Genomic DNA, 20017 nt, shown 5'->3' on the forward strand with positions numbered 1-20017 from the left:
TGCGTGTTATTTGCATTTCGTGGTCGGCGGTGCCGAGGTTTCGATAAGTTGATCCCTTCAGTGTTGTCATTTGAATCTAGTTAACGATAGCGGATATTTCCTCACTTTCAGATGAAGATAGGTAGCTAAAGAAATACGAGTCCAAGCTACCTAAAGAGAACCATCAGGGAACATGGATGCGGTGAAAGCTTTTAACGCTGAGGTAGGACATATTTGTCATAGTTTTGTCGATGGCGCTGTGCGTGATGGCTATTTTAGCTAACCTCGATTAGCTTAGCTAGGGAGGTTAACGTCCAAGACTCGCTAGCGTGCAAGTATAGCATAACTTTACATAACACGTTCTAGCAGGACCTCCGCCACCGATTTTGTTTATATAAGCGTAGAAATCAAAATAAGTGATGTTGTGTAATTGTAATTATGTATCTTAGCTAGCTAGTTAATTGGTATAAAATTTACCCAGCTAGTTAGCTAACTCGCTAACGCTAGGTGTTCTGAGTGAGGCCTCCACCATCAAGGAGCGTTAGTTAGCTAATCTCGCAAATCGTAATCAAATTAAACCGGGTTATTTTTAAAACATGTGTTTCTAGATGTGTAAAGAGCCTTCCTTCCTTACTTCCGTCCTTCCTTATGTGTCTTGTTATACTTCTATGCAATGAATCCCACCTCAGATTTTTGGGGGGTTTAGGCCTAAACACTGCCAACCACCGATATGGTAACTTTGATCGCTTGCTTCAGTTGCAACAGTCTACCTTGTTTACATTAGTTACACTCGAGTCGAAAGTCCGTCAGTCAGTTAGGTTAGCTATACGCGGGTATTGATACTAACTAATGGTTCTGCAGTGAATGCCACCTGTTTGTCGAGTCTAGCTATAGATGTAACATCACAAAGTGAATATAACTGCGAAAACGAATTTTTAACGACATCAGTATTACGAAACGTTAATTCCGCCATGGCAGGAGTCGCCGACAAATACGCGCGCATTTCATAAGCAGAAAAATGTTATATTTATTTTATTTGTTTATTAATTGGTGTGGGTGTTTTTAATCTTTATGACTATAAAGTATAGCGCCAGTATGTATTGTATGCTGACTGGATTAACTAGCTGGCCCAATTAGCTAACGCTATCTTTCTTTACGGATCTTAACGCAACTGGAATGGTCCAAGTGTATTCTGCGCAATTAGTCTATAAGTTACAAGAATAACGTGTATAGCATTAAAGTAGTCATGTGCTAAGAAAGCTAACACAAATATGGTAGCAGAGGTTAGCTAGGTTTCAGCTGTTCTGGTTTTGGTTGATCTTTCGATTGGTGTTTTTGCTTATTTCCTTTTTTTGTTTATGCTATGGTCACATCTTTCGCCCACTGTATAACTATGGATGCTAGTCTTTTGACCTGGCAGGGCCAAGGTTTGTCCGCTGAATGTTCAACTTCCATCTTTACGGCAACTGGGAACTGCCTAGTTAGGCTATGTAAAGGCTATTTCACAACGCCGAACACTTATTTACTTTTCGTTACGAAATGTCATGATGCAGATATCCAGTTTTGTTAAAACACTCTCTGGATGATTAACCTACGTCAGTGAAGGTAGTATCAGTTATTCTTGCAATACAAACATCTATTACTGTGCTAATACATTTGCAATGTTGGCTTTTAGTAGTAATGGTGGTGGTGGTTTTTATCCTCAACAAGTGTGATATTTAAACCACTCACGATCAAACCTGTTTACTACCTTATTAAACGAATTTATTGAACCATTTATCCACTCACTTGTTTCCATCATTTTCAGTTTCTGAATCGAATTTGCTTTTCCCCCCTCATAAAAATTCACTCTGACTACCTTGAGTCCACATTATTGTACCACTCCTGAGGGTGAAGTACACATTGATCATGTGGCATCAAACCTATCTCCCTATTTTACCTATCTTGATGTGTCATTGTGACATTTCAGCATTATTAAAAAGGGCAACTAGGGAAACTTGTTTTATTTGGCTAATTATTAATGGTGTTCTTTTTTGCCTTGCGTGCCATACTTAAAGCAGCCTGTTAGTTTGGCTCATTTAGCATCCGTGTGATGAGTAAGGTTACTTTTTTCATAAAGATACTCTCCATGCTCTCTGTGGGATGAGTCACACTTCATTCTTTATCGGATTAGTTGTCCGAACCTGTTTGTGAGAGTGGTAGTGAGTGAATGAGAGAAAGGTTTGGACTCTTCCACCTAACTTCGACCACTGCATAATCATGGTAGTGTGTGAACACGGTAGAGAGCACTGCTGTCATGTTATCTGCCTAGAAATTGAACTGTAATGTGTGAGCACCTCGTTCATTAATCATTGAGTCTCATTGAGCAAGTCTGCCCTGACAGACTTGGCTAGCAGCCTGCCCCATTTTATAATGTTGAGCATATCCATCAAAGCTGAATGCGTTGTATAACTTGGCTGTGTTTTACTATTGTTTAAGTACATCCTTGTTGACGCGAGTTGTCTCTTGAAAGCTAAGCTTTGTAACAGAGTGAGTAATGTTAGATGCATGAAAGAGAGCTGAGTGCTTCTCTGTCCTGTGTACCAGTGGGATGTTATCTGCATGGATGGGTGGGGGGATATTGATAGCAGATTGTAGTACTAATAGGAATTTGATCACTTTAAAAGGGATCTTAAATGGCAAACCTGAACATGCACTCTTCAGACTGTTAAACCTTTTTTTGTTTTTGTTTTTTTTTCATTTGCACTGTGACATCTCACTTGAATTTATGCAGCTCCAGAGTTCGAGCTGCTGACTGTTTTGTGTTTGGACTGTTTACCTATGTGTTCTTTTCATATAGTGTATAAAATCTGTTTCTGTAACATGCATGGTTCTGGATGAAGGAATGTGGGAGTTGTGGCAGCAATTGTGTAATTTTTGCTTCTTTGATTTCTCACTCTCAGCTGCTGTCTTTGATGGACATGAAACCACCAATTTCTCGAGCAAAAATGATGTCTATTACGAAGGCTGGGATAAAAGCTATCAAGGTAAAGTAGGACACGAATCTTGAAAAAAGTGAAGCTTTGATCTGCTGCACATTTAAAGTTAAATTTGCTAAATGTTCAGTCTGTTGATGTGTGCTTGTTTCTTCTACCAGCTTTATAAACACGTTGTTCAGATAATTGAGAAGTTCATCAAGCGGGTATGTTGTTTTAATACAATATATTTGTAAAAAAAAAAAAAAAGAAGAAAAGAAAACCTACAATAATATGTATATTACAATTTATCTTATGTTGTGATTAAATTTATATTCTTGGGTTTAACCAGTTTGACCAATTTATTGATTTCCTGTTACTACCCATCAGAAAAAGCCACTTTTTATGATCTTCCAGTACTAAAAAAAATGGTTATGATGCCCGTCTGGAGAAGGTGAGAATTAACTTGTGTCCTGTCTGGATCTGCGCAGTGTAGTCCAGAGCTGAAGGTTCCTGGCCTGTATGTGGTGGACTCCATAATCAGGCAGTCTCGCCATCAGTTTGGGGAAGACAAGGATGTGTTTGGTCCAAGGTTCCTGAAGAATATCACCATAACATTTCAGAGCCTCTACCAATGCCCTCCTGATGATAAGGTACCTATAAAAAGCTTAAGACAAGAACTTTAAAATGGCCCTCACCCCACCATGTATGGTGACAGAACCCTGGTGTCTTTATTTGATGGTGTGATTTCTCAGCATAAACCAAATAAACTGCTGGCTATCTTCTACCACAAGTTTTTCCTTTCAGTCTTTATTTATTTTTTTAATATATATATATATATATATATATATATATGTATGTATGTATATGTATGGATGGACTGTTTGTTTATTTATTTTTTAAAATAAAATCTTGCCGCTTAAAAAAAGGATTTCAGAATTTTTAATCTCTAAGGGAAAATGCTTTATTTAAAAAAAAAAGTAGCCCAAAATAATGTTATTTTGATGATTTTGTTTGTTCATTTTTTCAATTCAGATTAATATAACTATATCCTGCCTGTTGATCATCGTTTCTTTTTTAAATAAAGGCCAAGATCTTGCGCGTGTTGGATCTGTGGCAGAAGAACTGTGTGTTTGGTATGGACATCATCCAGCCACTGCTGGACATGGCCACAGCTTCCCTGACACCTGTGCTGGAGAATGGCAGCATGCTGGAAGGTGCAGAACTGCACTACGCACACCCACCTAGACCTACACACCCTTTCTGCTTTATTCAGACTCACTGGTAGTTTATGCATTGAGTGGTCTTGTGAACTTCACCATGTCTGATATTCATGTGTGTATTTATTATATGGAATTTATTCCCAGGGTCTCCAGCTGCAGTGGGTCCTGCACAGCCCAGCCATAGCGCGGAAGCAGCAAACCCAGCAGCTCTACCACAGATCCAGACCCCTGCAGCGCTAGCAGCCATTGCTCAGTTCCTCCAGTCCACTCAGAGCCTAGACGTGAGTTGGCTCTTAGCAGATTTGTGAACTAACTAACAGAAAATCCATTTGAGCATTGCCTCTTGATTAACTGAGAGCTGAAAATATCTGGAAAAATTACTAATAAAATGCCATTTCATGTAGAAGATGCATCTTGAATTATGAATGTAATATTAGCAATAGTATTAACAATGCGCTTATAAACATTAATACCGATTTAATGACTTATTTATACATCCTTGTTGAAAAGACAAACACCAATTACGTTTGTCCTTTATGGGCATGTTTTGAGTATTGCTGCATTTTTGTGAGGAACTGTGTGCTTTTCTGCTTGGAGTGACCTGTAGCGTGGCGTTTGCTGTTGCAGCTCCAGCAGGTGCTGCAGACCCTTCAGCAGGGTGATGCCGCACAGCCCAGTGCACAGACGCCCACCCAGAACGCTGTAGCCACCCAACAGAAGAACTCCATTGCTAAGGTACCAGTCAGGACAAGTGCGATCATGGCTAATGATGTATGGAAGCTGGCATTTCCTGTTGGCGTGCTTTCGTACATTTCTGTTTGTTCTAGCCCAATGGCATGTTTTAATTTTACATTTTGCAGAACCACCAACAGTGTATTCCTGCAGTTTATATGACCTTTGACAGACCTCAAAACAGCATACTCTTGATTATATATTTTTTCTAGTGGCTTTATAATCTTTTTCTGTTGTTAAATATTTACATTATTAACAAAGCTGTCTGTCTGTCTATATGTCTCTGCTTTCATCTTCAGGTGTTGCTGGACCGGTTTGACTATGATGAAGAACCAGAAGTGGTGGAGGAACCACAACAGGAGGAAACGCCTTGTCCAATGTAAGACGCCTCGTGTCTCAACATTTATATAAGACTTTTTGTGGCTCAGAGATGATTTGTAATAGAACCAACTAGAAGACTAATGGCAATGAATTGACAAACATTGTACAATTCCACCATGTGCACAGTGAATGTTGGGTAATTTATTGGGGGTGGGGCAGGGGAAGAACAAGTCCCAAATCCCCAGACTGAGTAATTACAAATGGTCTGAAAAATCATTGTAGAAACCAAATTGCTTTTTTGCTGTGTAGAAACCTACCAGATCTGCAGCAGGCTTTGCAAGCTCACCTGCTTGGTCATCTCTCCAATCAGGTATTGTGTTTAACCAATAGTACAAACCTGCCTGGTTTGAGTAACACACTGCATTGTTGGAACAAGTCTGGAATTGACAATAGTAGTCTGCTAAATAAAGGGTTTAGCCATTGCAGTGATTTTTAGGATGGTCCTTTGTGGTTGACCTGCTTAGCTGTCATGCTATATCCTCGAATACTGTGGTTTTTATGTGAGCATTAAATGTTTACGCCTCTGTATACAGTGCACATGCACTGAGCTGGGTTACAATTCCCATTACGTACATATCAGTAGTCAAGCACACAGGTATGTAATGTCCTGTTAGGAGTTTATAAATCTAAAGGGCTGGTTTGTGGTCCAGGTGCTTCCTAACGTCCAGGCAGCCCTGCAGGGCCTGGTGGGCACTCAACCAGCTCAGCCCGTTACAGCCTTTCAGCCGCACGGGGTCAACACAGCCACCCAGGACAACAGCCTTGCTCATGCCATCACAGAGCCACTGGTACACACCACTGCTCCCTGCAGTCTGCAAGAACATGTTTGGCCTTCTTAGAAAGTTCACTTGTTCAGTTGCCCACTGAACGCCTTCATGGACAAAGACCAACATAATTTGATTTCCCTGCACATAAGAAAAAAAAAAAAGCCTTTCAAGAAATAAAGAGCCTTTAGTAGACTGTGATGCTGGCAGGCACTTTCGTTTATTCACTCATTTATTAGGCTAATGTATTAATTTATTGATTCATACATTTACTTTAATAGATATTTGCATTGCTAAAGAATTGTTTTAGTTCTTGTGTGGGAGAGTCCGTGTAAGTGTATGCTCTTGGCTTTCAGGCTTTGACGATGGAGCCGGTGGAGCAAAGGACAGATGCTGTAGATGGGCGGTATGCTGGCCAGTCAAGGTTGAGCTGCATCATAGTTTAATACTTTTAGTAAATTGCAGATTAAAGAGTATGCTTTTAAAATAGAACCCATGGCTTCTCTACCAGGTCGCCCAGGAGACGGTCGTCATCACGGTCCCGCAGGTCCCGCTCAGGGTCTCGCCCACGGCGGGCGTGGTCCTCCCGCTCGCGGTCCAGAGAACAGTGGCGGGGCTCGCCGAGGTCTCGAGTGGAAGAACGGAGGGACAGAGAGCGGAAACATAAAGGACTCCCATCCATTAAGAGGGAAACTCTGAGTGGTCAGTAGGCGGGTGCTAATTTCTCTTCTCTTCTTTTTAGAGATTAGGATTGTGTTGTCTTTCCCACTTATGATGAATTTAAACAGGGAAATGAATGTCACCTGGATGTGTGGCTCAAATGTCTGTGCAGTTTTTATTAAACTGTGTCTGTGTGTGTACATGCAGTGTGTAGCACTACCCTGTGGATCGGCCAGCTGGATAAGAAAACCCAGCAGCAGGACATCAGCTGCATGATGGAGGAATTTGGACAGATCGAGTCTGTCAATGTTAGTACCAACCAGCATGTTTGACCTCATGAGATTTCCTCAGACTGTGACGATGCCGGTGATTACGGTTCTTGGCCTCGCTTGCTCTGGCCCGTCGCTGATTCTGTTTGCTGGCTCTCTTCCCCCTTTTAGATGATCCCCCCTCGAGGGTGTGCCTACGTCGTCATGGTGCACAGGCAGGACGCCTACACGGCCCTTAACAGACTCAGCAGAGGCAATGCCAGAATCAACCACAAACCCTTCAAGGTACAGCAGATGTGCCATTTCCTCCGCAGTCTCTTCACACTGCTCCAGCCCTGCTTTGGAAACTCACGTTTTTGCATAACACTTCTGATCTGTGTGGATAAACCTGACTTGGTAGGCTTTTGGGGGAATTAAACATTACCTTACCCAAGTAAATTTTAACCCCAGTTTAGTTGTAGGATGATATTTGTCATGGATCTTTATTCCTTGTTGAATGTGCTTCCTGTTTCACCAGGGATGCATTTCAGTCGTCGTTCGGATCAACGTTTTATTGTTGCTGACTCATTAAAAAAGCTATTGCGTTCTCTCCCCGGCTAGATTGCATGGGCGATGAACAAGGGCATAAGTGCGCGTTTTAAGAAGTACTGGGATGTGGAGCTGGGAGTCACCTACGTCCCCTGGAGCAGGTTGAAGGCTGCAGAGATATCGGCTCTCTGCGAGGGTGGCACACTCGACCTGGAAACGCTCAAGCCAGGTACCCAGCATCCCCTCGAGCTCACAAAAGCTTTTATTACCACATGCAAATCGTAAAGATGCTGAGTATGAGGAAACCTAAGCAAGGATATAATTTTGCTTCTGTTGGGAATTGATTCCATTGTGCTACTGTTGTCTTCCTTTTTCTGGTTTCTGTAGCTTTTGAATAATGGGGAAAGTCATCATTTGTTTGAATATTAAAAATATAAGTAATAAGTAATAAGTAAAAATGAGTATCATTACACAACAATGTTATTCACCACAATACTGACTTTTGCAGATATGGCAAAAATCTTAAATGTGTAAATTAAGCTAACAAATAATTTTTCCACTGTGAGCATCCTGATCAATCTCAGATGTTCCAGATGAGGGTTCTTTAGGCTATTTGGAAATCATAGTATTCATTCCAAGAAAGCAAAATAATTTTTTGTACACAGTGTAGGCCAATGCAGCCATTTCAAATTGAGCAATGAATTGTTTGAGAACAGTGAAGATATTTCTAGAAGAGTTCTCATGACACATGATTTGGCTGAGGTTAGAGACACAGTTCAAAGACCCAGGTATTTAAACAGGGACCCAACAGAAGGTCAGCCTACTAGATCCTGTGACCAAATATGGAAATGCCGACAAACCTATAAGGCTACAGTCAGGGGGCATCATATTCTAAGATTATGAAAAGTTTCAACATACCACTTTTTTTAATCACTTGTTGGTGTTCCATGTGTTTCTTATTGATCCCTCTTCAAACCGATCTCTCCCTGTAGAGTGGGCTTCATTGCTGACAGACCTCATTAAGCCTACTGGCAGTGGCGGAGGACCTGAAGGAGAACAGGCAGATGGAGCAGCTCACACCATAGCTGGGCCACAGGTAAAAGCCGAGGGCTTTCCCTTGGAACTCCATTTGGAATTTTCAATGTCTTGTGCAATTTCTCTACTCTCCTTCACTTTTTTGTGTTTTTCGTTTGGGAGGCAATGTGTTTTCTACATGTCACATACTCACATACACATACCGGTTTATTTTATATTTGTCGTGTTTTGCGGAATCGTTGGCCATAAGATTCTTCTCCAAAGCATGGCTACAAACAAAGCATCAACACATTTCAAACCAGCGCTGAACTTAATAAAAAAAAAAAAAAAAAAAAAAAGGTTCTTGGTCTTGGTTGTAGGTTGTCTTGCATACTGTCCCATGCATAAAGAGTAATACCACAATCCTTTGTGGTAGCCTGTGTGCACACACTGAGACCTGCGTGATGTAAAGGTCCCATAAGTAAGCTAAACAAACTAAACATTGCTAAACTGTTAAATCACTTTCGTACTCAAATTAAAATGCATGTTAGGGCCTGATAACCAACCTGTTTAGCCAGCAGATGAATGCAGGTGGTATATCGCAGAGCAAGAACTGTACTCAGTGATTTCGCAATATGTGTGCCATCCCAGGACCCCTATATTCTGCCACCGTTTTATATACAGCCGTTTAGTTTTTTGGGTTTTTTTTAGCCCTGGTGGTGAAAACTAGGTGTCATTTGAACGGCACCCTTGACAGGGGTGGGTTGAAGAGAAATGGTGACTAGAGCAGCTCACCAGCTATGAGAAGACTGCACTGGGAAATCTCAAGCAGGTGGGTTCGTGAAATAGCGATGGTACTATTCCAGTGGGAACAGTGATGGCCAATGCAGGGTTGTCCAAAGTCAAGTGCCTCTCTAACTTTTGGTCGGAAATGTTTAAAAACTGTCAAGCGCAGCGGTACACCAGTCAGTGAACAGGCGCTGAAGGTGTTAATAGGCAGTGGTGCCAATGATTAGGCAAAACCCACTTTTTTGCATCATTAGAAACTAAAGGATTAATTTGCAATGTCACATGTATGCACTGCTCAAATATGGACGTGATTTAGTTCGTTTTGTCCAAGTTCATTCAGTTTTTCTTGTTTTCTCTATATGTACTTTTGCAATTGGAAGATTTTTCAAAAGGTAAGCATGACGTTAGAACCTGCCATTATAAATTGTTTTGAAAAAACAAAAGGCATGAAGACATGCGTGACTACAACGCATTTTTTCATTGAGGTTTAATGTTTTAGAAAGGCCTATTGGAAACCTCAGAGCTACAGAGCACCTGCAGGACCCCGCCCTCCACCCGAGCTTTATAAGGCATGTCTGCTCTAGGAATGATGGGGAAACCATTTACAGTGTGCTACTCTGAAGGACTGGAATGCTTGCTTTTGTCTTTTTCTTTTTAAAATTAAACTCCTGTGCGGTTAATTGACATCTGTATGCTAAAAGCAGCTTATTTTCGTCCGATGTGCCGATGCCAGTAAGACGTGTTGCTCTAACATTGACACTGATGCAGCCATCTGACCAACGAGCTACCCAGATGCTGTGACCCATAATGCAAAAACTGATGCATTGATTTCATTCATTCATTTGTGCGGATTCATTTTATTAATTCTTATCTAGATATGGCTACAGTTTGTGTGCAGGAATTTCTTGCATTACAAATGCTGGACTTGTGGGAATTTCTAAAACCGTGAGCAATACCTTCTATCCTGCACTGAAAATCAGGCCCTGGATTAACGACTATTTATGTCCTACCGTTTTCAGGTAAGTCCAATGTGCCCTTCATTTTTGCGTTTGGGATATATGGCAGAATTAACAAATTCTCCTTTATGGGTGAAAGGATTACTTTTACAAAAAGCCTGGTTAAAGCATTATCGATTTACACCAAAGCAGTGAGAGGACACTGGATTGGCTTATTTCAAGCTTACTATAAGCATTTAAACAGGTCATTTTCAAGTATGCCATAACAGTAATTTTAAAAAACATTTTTAACTTAAAATGTCAGATTGCTATTTCAATTAAATTGCACTTTATGGGTAATATGCACATGCACATTTAACTTGGATTAGCAACATATTTGGCCTATGATGGCCACCGTCTTTTAAAGCCTTTTTTAAAAAAAACCAAAAAAAACCTTGTACTGAGTAATTGTGAGATGGGGAAAAATGAACACCATCCCCTCTCCTAGAGAAACATATTTTTTAAAATAATTTATTCTGGAAAGTAACAAATGTTTTGTTGTGATTTTGGCTATACTAGCACTGGTTTTAACATGACCCATTGATGGTTAGGTTTTTCAGTTTTCATTAAAATTTGAATCTTCTCAGGGCCACTATTTAAGAAATGCGATTGACATTTATATACGCAAAATATTTGGAGAGCTTAATTTGCTCGTCATACTTTTTAAAGTGTTTTCATAGAAGGGCAATTATCTGCAAAAGTAAAGCAGGTCATCTTCACACAATGAATTCATTAATCAGCCCGGTTGTGGTGTGGTGGTGGTGTTTTTTTTTTTATTTTTGTTTTTTTTTTTGTTTGTTTTTTTTTTTGTTTTTTTTAAATAAATACAGGATGGTATTTTGCAAGGGATGTGTTGCGTATTTGGAGTGCTGGAGCATGTTTCATACCTGTCTTAAGTGATTGTGTACAGAGATTTATTTTTATTTTTTTCCCCTGAATACATTCTAACGTATCAGCTGTCTTGCTACAAGAGAAACCCTAAAGGAGTACCCTTTTGAACTGGTAGAAAGATGGATTACCTTTGCTGTCTGCTGCAGCCACATGTAAACTGTCAGCCTTGAAAAAAAATCTCTGCATCAGGCATCATACTATGCTTCTGTGGGAGATTTTTGAATATGGATTATGGGATGTCGATGCCAGATGCCGAAGTATTTCATAGTTCCGTGGAACACTCCGCTGATGCACAGGTAACCGTGCACACGCACACCAGATAACCTTCAGGTTCTCCTGAACCAGCGTGCTCTAGTAATCATGCCATCAGTACTGGCATGGCAAAATAAAATCGCTTGAAGGAGCTTTTTTTTTTGTGCAGTGTGAAAACAAGAAACAAAGGCACCCATGTCTGGGCAAAGGTGCTGTTCAGGGGCAGTTAAGTTTATGTGGCGTCATGACATTTGACCAGCATCATGTTGGCGGTATGTGACTGACAAGCAAAAAAAGATGGGGGGGGGGGAGAAACACCACATGGGTTCACTGTACACTAGTCACTTTGTTTCCTCCAACAATAATAGTTTGTGAAACAGTTGATCTCATGCAAATCCATCATTCTTTCAACACAGAAGTATTTAGTCATACATCAAAGGAAGAAAATGCTACCAAACCCACAGTTCTAAACGATCATGTCTCGCTATGACGGAGCACGCTCTCTTACTAACTGCTGCAGAGGTAATCTAATCTTCACGGTGGAATTGAGGATTGAATCTGTCAGTATAGAATGAGCCCAGCGGTTTATCGATGGAGTGCAGCTTCCAGACGGCTGGACACAGATGATCCAGGGTGCATAAAAGCCCATCTGTCTCCGGATTCTTCTCTCATGCCCCTCGAAGGAACCAGAGAGTTGGTAAGGCAAAGATTTCTTTTGCTCGACCGGTAATCCAGCCTGCCCTCGCTTGGCAGTTTGTGTGGTAGGAATGGACCTTTTTGTTCTCTGGCTTTAGACCATCAAGGTAGGAACATGAGTGCCTGTAGCAGGCCCTACACACTTCCCACAGATTTCCTCAGAAGCAGCTACCTGGTACTTGCAGTAAATGGCCACGTACTTACTTACGCCAGAGTTATAGATGGTTATATAGATGTAGTTACTCCAGCAGATCTGTTCGCCTGCGCGGAACTCTTTCGTCATTTAATCGATTTCTTATCACAGGATCACTGACTGCATATGGTTTGGGTGCCACCCAAAAATAAATGGACAACACTTCTATAGTTAGAAACTAACCACTGATGAACAGTTAAAAGTTGACTAATCTCTAACATGTTGATACATTTTTGTGTGCGATACCTCATTAAACAGTTTTCCTAGATTTACTTAATTCATTTATTTGTTTTAATTCAATTTGATTCTTAATTAGCCAAAAATGTATTGGGTGCAAGCTCTACTAGAGTTTGTAAAAAAAAATAATGTTCTGTTCAATTTCTTCATAATTTCCAATTTTATATTTAGAAATGTACATCATTTTATGTACCAACTTGATTAAACTACTAAGGTCATTTTGAGCCTTCAAGCATAACAGGGAACACCTACTCTTTTAGGTGAGTGATGGCCCAGCATAATTAATGTTACAGCCTGGTGGGAGCCAGCTAATGACACACTACTCTCCCTTTGAAACTGTACATGATTGAAAACATGCATGTAACAGCATGTAACGTTTTGTTAAGCTGCAATTATGGCTTGCTATGGCTTATAATGAGCACTGATCTGGTACGAGCACTTTGCTTTTTCAAAGAGAGCCTGAAACATACTAAATAGAGTTTTACAGTTCTTCCTTGAAGTTAAGCTACATTTGTCTGGTTAATATAGATACGTATCCGGCAAGCATGCACATGAATGGTAAACACTGGCCTTTCAATCTGGTATGGACAGCACCAATATAGGAATGCTGTAAAACTGTTTGTTTTAATATTTTACACGATAAAATGCAGATGATTAAATTTGTTAGTGAAAAATCAAACCCTTCAAAATTGACCGGTTTTAGGTCATGGTGAACACTACGGTGCATGTTACTGAGATTCTATGAGTCTCATTTTAGCACCCCAGAGATGTATAGCTACAACCGTCAAAATGGAAACGGGAAGTACATAGAACTGGTGAACTAAGTTTGGGTAGCACTCAGAACGCACAGCATGCAAATGAGCACATTGGCCTGCACTGAAATGGAAGTCACTCGAGCCTACTGCTGCCTCACTCCGCCCCTTCAGCTGTGCAGCGTGTTGGTTCACATCTTCTGGCTGCGGCTCCTCTGTCCTGTAGTAGTCCATCAACACATCTGTGTTTGTGGACAGAGATGATTTCTGAACTATTTTTTGTTGTGACCTTCTGAAAGTGTTCTCTGAGCACCTATCGAGTACAATGCTCAGAATCCACAGAGATTCAAGACCTGCTCAGGAGTTATTGAATATGTGAGTGAAATCTGATTTGGATCCTTGCCAACTCTTGTGTAGCCAGAGGGGTATGGGACCATGGTCTTTCCCGAATGACAGATGGAACTAATGAAGAGCCTGAATATTCCCTGTAGAGGAAAAATGTTTTTAAGCAACACAGCTGTGATCTTGAAAGCGGCTACGCTGGTGTGATGCCTCACTCCAGCGACATACTATTCTTCCTGTTCCTTCAGTCCATATTAATACAAGAATGATATCTGCCCATATGCACCATCAGTCTGGCTTGACAAGCTTCCATGTATTTCCTGCATTTATATTTTATGAACAGGAATTCATACTGCAGGTAGCGTTCTCATTTGGATCATTGCCAAATGCAAAGACGTGCCTGTTTGCATGGCTGTCCTGTTGAACTCACCCATCTCCCCACCTTTTCATCAAAGGTCTTCAACTTTACAAAGGTCTGAAATTTAGGGCACCAAGTAGTGCAACAGTGTGTCAAGGGGTGTCAGACTGAGGCTTAAGTGTTTGCCCTGTTTCAACACACCTGCCCTGAAATGACCCTTCCAGCCTGGGGTCTGAAACTCCTTTAACTCCAGAGGAAATGACAGGGCAGGTAAAAGTGCACCATTTTCACCGTTGGGTGCAGCTGCAGATAACTGCTCGATTAACTCTGCTGCTCCACAGGGTTTAAGAAAACCGTTGACCATGTTGCAATGGTTTAAGGAAGTCGGCAAAATTATTAATTGAGCTGGTTGCATTTTTTTAAAACCCCAGATTGTGCTAAAAGAATGCAGTGCTTCAGCCCAAAACCTCAAATCACCATTCATGAAAACTCCTTAATTAAGCAATCTATGCTAAACTACTAAATTTTGGCCCTCCAGAACTAAATTCATGCACTCCTGGGGTAAGTAAATAAACATGTCCATGTGTCCAAGTTTCCAGCAACACATCATAGCTGTTAAAAATGCGTTTACACACATCATACCTCTAAGATCTGAAAGGCAATATAATGTGATTTAATGATATTTGTGCCTTTTATACCTTAATATAACAAGGCTAGTGCACCACTCCTGGACAGCCCAAACTCACTTCGTTTTTCTGTTTTACTAATCTAACTGCCTAACGTACCTCATGGAGGAGTTTGTAATTGACCAACTAGCTCAATCAGTTGTGCATACATCATGGAAAATGGAAGAATGTTCAGCGCATGGGCTGTCCATCACTAGGATGGATGCCTGCTGAGTCCTGCCCCTCTTTGAACCCTGCCGCCCTGAGCCCAGACCAGGGTTTTCAAACTCTGCTCCCACTTGCTCATCCTGCTGCGTGTTCCCTGTGGTGTACGCCTAATCCGTCTCGTCAGCTTATTCCAAGGAACACTATCCTCTGCCGTCCTGCTGAGAGGGGGGAAAGCTCCATTTTATACGCCAGGCCACTGTGGATATTTTCTGCCGTGTTCTTATTAATGCAGTTAATATACACTTTTATATGCAGTTAATGCATATTCAAGTAATATACATTTACTGGACCTCTAGCAATGCACATGTAAATGCTGCCTATGCAAATATTTAAATATGAGCCAAATGGTCCCTTTATTAGCTAGCCCTCCCTTTTCAGTGAAGGATTTGGGCATTAATGCCCCAAATTGGACAGTGCTGAGAGCAATTCGGGGGCAGTTTGAATTTCCTTTGAATTTTCCTTTATTATTAATTTATAGAATTTATAGACCACTATAGAAGGTTTCAATCATTCATGCTGTTTGGTTGATTGCTTAAGACATGGCAGGCTCATAAGTACAGTTATGGGCTAGGTTATGAATGTCTATAACCTATAGTGTTTAGAATTTTTTTAATAATTGGTCATTAATCATTCTAATTAACATACATTGTTTTTATTTTATTTATGTAAATTGAATTCACCACACATTTGATAAAGCAGTGAAAACAAACCTGTATGGTTAGTGAATGTCCCCTTAATAGAATGGGACTTTTAAAATATCACACCAGTTCATTAAAGGTACAATCAGGGGTTTCATCTTTGGGCTTGTAGGAAACCTTGTAGAAGAATCTCTGAAGGAAAGAGTTGGGACAGGGAAAGCAGCTATTTAAAAGCATCTCATAAACCCACCATATAACATATGATGGCTAAATAAATAACAAATGGCTAAATTATGTTTGTAAACCAGTAAATTGATGATACTACAAATTTGTGGTATAATGGACACATTTGGGCAATTAAAATATTCAAGAGGTGATTATATTGTGGATCAGTGTAAACAAGTTATTGTAAGCATGTAAACTCAAATGGTTTTCTGAGTTGTTGGTTGTGGCTTTAAAACCCCCATCATAAAACAGCTGAACAGAGCTATTGCTTCCCCTGGGCTGTCCGTTTACTAATGTCAGAACCCAGTCTCTGACTGCTGAAAGGAGTCATTACTGAATCTTTGAATTGCATTAAAAATAAGTCCTGTCATATATGAATTTGTCACCCAGTTGATGTCAACAATTAATTCAGAAGGTTTTAGCTAAATCCTATACATGTTTCCTATTAAACATGAACTATATGCCATATTATAATCAGTGCAGTAGCATGGATTACAGCAGTGCTTGACTGATGATATAGTTCAGAGGGATTTAAACGCCTTTCATCACACCCGACTCCTAGGCAAAGAAAGTCCTGTTTCTTCAACTGTTCGATTAACTATCAACGATCATAAAATCCAGAACTCATACTATATTTGAGGTCCAGATTTGGTTATCACTAATATTCTTATAGGCACTAGCAGTATGAACATCAGTGAACATGAATTGCATGGTTTGTGAAGTTGCACCAAAATGGTCTGACTAGTGTTCCATTTTTTAAAATCTTTATGTTTATTGTTTTAACCGCTTGCCACATTGGGTTTCACAGTGCGACACAGTGAAATGGGTATTACGGTACTGCTGTTTTCATTGTCTGCTTCTTGAGCAGCAGTAACGGGCAGGTTGGCTATGGAGGGCAACCCACCTCCCTCCTGCACCCTCGAGCAGCAGTAGTCATACGGTGCTGAAGTCGTTTCCTACAACCACAACCACATTCCTGGTTTCCTTTTGTTTTTGTTTGTTTTTTGTGGGAGGTGACATGCACATGTTTCAAGATCACCACTTACTTCAGGTGACTGTAGCCCTGCTGGAGCAGTACTAAATTGGCCACGAGAGGTCGCTGTTTCACATGTAGGCTGTGTACATGGAGAGTACTCGCAGCTGGTTTGTTTAGAGAAGTAGAATTGTGTTTAAAATATTCTCGCACCTGCCCTGTCATGGATGTCACCAGAATGTTGACTACATCCAAATTTGCCATTCTAAACTCGCTCAATAAAATAAATGTTTTTGTTCTCTTTTTATTTTTAATTCAAATACATGCACAGAAAACACTTTGCCTCCCTTTTTAAAATGTAATCTTTCACATTCCTTTTATTTTAAATCATTTGTGTTTTGTTTCATGTTAATGCGGTTTCTGTATACGACAGTATCTTGAAGTTCAGACTTTTCTTTATCTCTCAGATACCTCCTCTTGTTTTGGATGTGGTTGGTGGGATTCCAGGGAGACCCTCTCCATCATCATCCCTGCCGCTCGCTGGATTCAATCCCACACACATGTCCCCAGGTAGGAAACCTCTGCTCAGCACTTTCTATTATTCTCTATTGTCTCTTCCTAATAGTTCCTTCATATAATAAAGATATGGCTAAAATGTCTTTTTAATATGATTATTACAATTTGAATAGAGATCATCACATTTTAGGAGCCAGTAATGCATAAATCTCGATCATTCATATTCAAATATGTATATGACTTATGTTGTATGTAGAGCATAACTGTTATAAGAAGATTCAGTATATCAGGGCAGCTTAAGAAACAGGAAATGGTGGTGGTGGTTGTTGTTGTTGTTGTTGTTGACAAGGGCAAGGCACCCATCCCAGCATATTCACCTATTTTTGTTTCATCCTAAAAACAGCTGACCACATAGAGGGTCCCTTGGTAGATGCTGGTGACCATCCCAACAGCCATACAGGATCACCAGCGTCTCCCATGATGAGTGGCCCCTGTGCAGGGGCTTTTATTGGGCCTCGGACAGGGCCCCTACCCCTTCAGCAGCCTCCACGACCTCTGCCTCCATTTGTGCCTCCCTTCCCCAACAACGTGCCCCCATTAAACATGCCCCGTCTGAATATGCCACCAATGAACATGCCCCAAGGCCCTGTGTTTAGAGAGGGGGGACCCCCAGGCAGATTCAGGATGCCCATGCCTGGACCGTATGGAGAAGATTTTCATTCCCCCATGGAGGGCTTCCCTTCTCATGGCCCACCCCCTGGCCCCATGGATGAAGATCACTGGGACGTTGGGCCTTTTATGGATGACTGGCGGGACTATGGGCCAAACAGGGGTCCAGAATGGTTTGGAGACGAACCGCCATTCAGACGTGGTGGGTGGGGCAGGGGTGGTCCCAGGGGGCATGGTCGCTTTGGAAATCGATAGTCCCAAAGACTTCCAAAGACTCACAGAGACTGTTGGTTAAGACTCAGTAATTTTGCAGGATGCAGAAGTTCATATAGAAATGTCTTTGGTATGGAAATAAGCACGTCATCCTGAGGTCTTGTAGACCAATAAATGTGTTTAGACGGGTAGAAAAATATTTTTCCCCTCCATTGTAATATAATCTTGGTCTAAACATATTCAACCTGAAGTCTCCAATTGCAAATGTTTTTCAGCAACTGCAATCAAGTGTATAAACTGAAGGAGCATCAGTATGTCTTAAGCAACTATGGACTGTGTACATGAATTTGAAAAGAGACTTTTATAACTTTTCCCCCAGATTTTGAAAAGTGTTGCTGAGTTACTGTTGCTCACTACTGCCACCTGTTGGACAAACACCCTAATAGTCATCTTTGAGGAGCAAGGTGCTGTTCAGTTCCATAAACTGTTCAATGGACACAAACTGGCTGAGTTTGCCAAAATTAAAGCTATAGTAAGTATATTTTTAGAAACAAATTGCATCTAATGTTTAAAGTAAACCAGTTTATATATCACTAAAATAGTTGTGCTGTGGAAAAACAAAAATAAGATCAAAAACAACTACTGGATGAAAATTCCAGTCAAGTAAAGCAGGAGACAATGTTCATATGTGAAAACATATTTGAATTTAAAGAAAAAACATGCAAAGCATGGTCTGAGAACCCCTTGGTGAAGCAAAGTGCATACTGTAACAATTGAACCTATGAAAGTTAACAGTATCTCCTTTATAAGTGAAAGAAACCATTTTCTGACAAATACATTTACAACTCACTGTCATTTCTGGGGTTTGTATATTTTGGGACTGCATGTTTGGACTTGTACCTTACTGTGTGGAAGGAGAAGAACCCTCAAACGGCAGCTGTTAATATTGTTCTGTTCTTTAATGGGAAAAGCATCTGCTTTTTTATCAGACGACAGTGTTCTCTTTCAATGCCTCACCATTAATTTTAATAAACCATTTTTTCTTTACTAATCCAGTGGTGGTGTGTTCTTCAGTAAGTGTGAGTTCACTTCTGCAGTACAATATTATGTCACTCTGTCGTAGTGGTAGCTCAGTGGTTACGGTACATGACTATAATTGGATGGTTGCTGGTTCAAGCCCCACCACTGACAAGCTGCCACTGTTGGGCCCCTAAGCAAGACCCTTAACCTTCAATTGCTCAAGTTGTATGTAGTCATAATTGTAAGTCACTTTGGATGCTGTAAATGTGTTAGTTATCCCAGAAACATGATTGACTTGGTTCCTTGGCCAGTAATGAACAGGGTTAGAACTCACTCTGCTAGTATAGGCTGTATAGATTAAATGATTTAGAAGATGAATGAATGTTGCTTTGACTTGAGGCCCAGCAAGGACATATGAAGAAAGGCCAACCAGGAGCAACAGAATTTACATAGCCTCTAGATGGCGCACTACCTCCACAGTCAGTAATTGACAAATCGAGAGAAAACACTTTTTAAATGATACCCCAAGGTAAAGTTGAAACTTAAATATAGTCCTCTCTCATAATTTTAGTGGATTATAGGTAAATGGACAGGTTAAATTAATCCTAGTCCTCAGGGTCCAGAGGTATTTGCTGTCACAATCATTCTATTTTATTTAGTATAGTACTCTAACTTTTTAAACATTTCCAGAAACACATTAAGACTTCAGAGGGTTTTAAATTAAGATGTTGTACTTGGTAAATGGTTGTACTTGATGACTTCCTGAATGATGATGACAGTCAATGATGATGACAGTGAAATACATAATCAGTAGGCTCTAGGTCAGAACTAGAGGGAAAAAAACAACAACAACTCCAAGTA

At 40.5% G+C, this 20017-nt stretch overlaps 1 protein-coding gene across 1 annotated transcript; it reads left to right on the forward strand.

Moving 5' to 3' along the window:
- Positions 1 to 5: 5 nt before the first annotated feature.
- Positions 6 to 19183, forward strand: scaf4b (SR-related CTD-associated factor 4b). Its single transcript, XM_027012149.2, has 18 exons — positions 6 to 202; positions 2922 to 3005; positions 3116 to 3160; positions 3425 to 3586; positions 4021 to 4150; positions 4301 to 4437; positions 4784 to 4891; positions 5188 to 5267; positions 5519 to 5579; positions 5920 to 6057; positions 6390 to 6457; positions 6545 to 6735; positions 6901 to 7001; positions 7134 to 7247; positions 7563 to 7719; positions 8483 to 8586; positions 17206 to 17308; positions 17658 to 19183. The coding sequence occupies exons 1-18, from the start codon at positions 173 to 175 to the stop codon at positions 18176 to 18178; spliced, it is 2334 nt and encodes a 777-aa protein (XP_026867950.2). The 5' UTR covers positions 6 to 172; the 3' UTR covers positions 18179 to 19183.
- The last annotated feature ends 834 nt before the right edge of the window (positions 19184 to 20017 follow it).

The sequence above is a fragment of the Electrophorus electricus genome, chromosome 15 (genome assembly GCF_013358815.1).
Source record: "Electrophorus electricus isolate fEleEle1 chromosome 15, fEleEle1.pri, whole genome shotgun sequence".
Taxonomy (NCBI): domain Eukaryota; kingdom Metazoa; phylum Chordata; class Actinopteri; order Gymnotiformes; family Gymnotidae; genus Electrophorus; species Electrophorus electricus.

Excerpts from the sequence above, each read along its gene's own strand:
- scaf4b (XM_027012149.2), top strand. The coding sequence starts at position 173 with ATGGATGCGGTGAAAGCTTTTAACGCTGAG. Across the intron at positions 203-2,921 it reads TGAAAGCTTTTAACGCTGAG|CTGCTGTCTTTGATGGACAT; the intron begins GTAGGACATATT and ends TCTCACTCTCAG. Across the intron at positions 7,002-7,133 it reads GACAGATCGAGTCTGTCAAT|ATGATCCCCCCTCGAGGGTG; the intron begins GTTAGTACCAAC and ends TCCCCCTTTTAG.